The 1,128-nt window shown below is 41.7% G+C and overlaps 1 protein-coding gene across 1 annotated transcript; it reads left to right on the forward strand.

The window, feature by feature from the left end:
* Window positions 1–77: 77 nt before the first annotated feature.
* Window positions 78–418, forward strand: Tsp_04705a (conserved hypothetical protein; the record flags this gene model as incomplete). Its single annotated transcript, XM_003369236.1, has 1 exon — window positions 78–418. A coding segment is annotated over exon 1 (341 nt), but the record flags the coding sequence as incomplete, so codon positions are not given.
* Window positions 419–1,128: the final 710 nt, after the last annotated feature.

The following is a 1,128-nucleotide window of genomic DNA, read 5'->3' on the forward strand; positions in this document are numbered from 1 at the left end:
GTGATGACGTGAAGGACGCGGATGCATTGACGCCCTTTCACTTTCTGATAGAAAGATCATTTGTCGATTTGCCCATGATGTCCACACCGACGGTCGAAGAAGATGAGTTGCCATTAAACCGAAAATGGAGGAAACGGCAACAAATTATACTCCATTTCTGGAAAAGATGGAGAAATGAGTATGTTACGACCTTTGTCAGTCGCTCGAAGTGGATGACGAAGCGACAAGAGCCAAAGGAAGGCGACATCGTGCTCGTTAAAGAAGATAATACGAAGAGAGAAAACTGGCCCATAGGAAGAATAACATCGGTACTTCCAGGAAGCGATGGACTATCCAGAACAGTCGAAGTCAAAACCGCGAAGGGAACCTTTACCCGGCCAGCAGCGAGATTATATCTCTTGGAACCGGCTAATACAAGGTGATGGACCTCGTCCATCGGGGCGGGAGTGTTAAGAACAGTAAAAACAATGTGTAGCTTAATTATCACATATTCTTACTGTAAGATTACCGTATGCAACAAGAACTTGTCATTGATCGATTGATTGCTTGAAATTAGGACGTTAGTAAAGATTTGATTCCACCGATTGTTGTTGATTGAGTGCGATTGTTACTGTCGATACAGTTACCGTGTACGGAAACGAAGGTATAATTATACGTTCGTTTGAATCTACTGTTTGCGTAAGGAATTACGTAAACAAAGACGATTGTGTACTTCTTGCTTGACCCAAGGAGTCCACGTGAAGACGGATCTTGTTTGATTCCTGTATACAGTGTGGATACTGTGTGGGAAAACAGGAACCACAAGAATCTGATAAGATTGATTAGATCGGTATCAGTTGAAAGGAAAAGGCTGATATTCAACACAGATGTTGAAGTAGTGTGAATTGGAACTACTCGAGCTAACACTTAGAGCGGTAAACGATTTTGAACGCGTTCAGTCTCAAAATTGCCGCTCTGATACTTGACGATCAGAAGAACCTGACGACACATTATTCGAACCGATTGAATTCCATTTTACAATATATTTGGTGTAAATTGAAACTTTCTATTTTTTACGTCTGAACCAAACCCGAACTAGTGCTACTGGAGAGCTGCTCTAATTGCCATCTATTTTCCTTTTCCATTTGC

This window comes from Trichinella spiralis (genome assembly GCF_000181795.1).
Source record: "Trichinella spiralis strain ISS 195 chromosome Unknown Scfld1557, whole genome shotgun sequence".
NCBI lineage: Eukaryota > Metazoa > Nematoda > Enoplea > Trichinellida > Trichinellidae > Trichinella > Trichinella spiralis.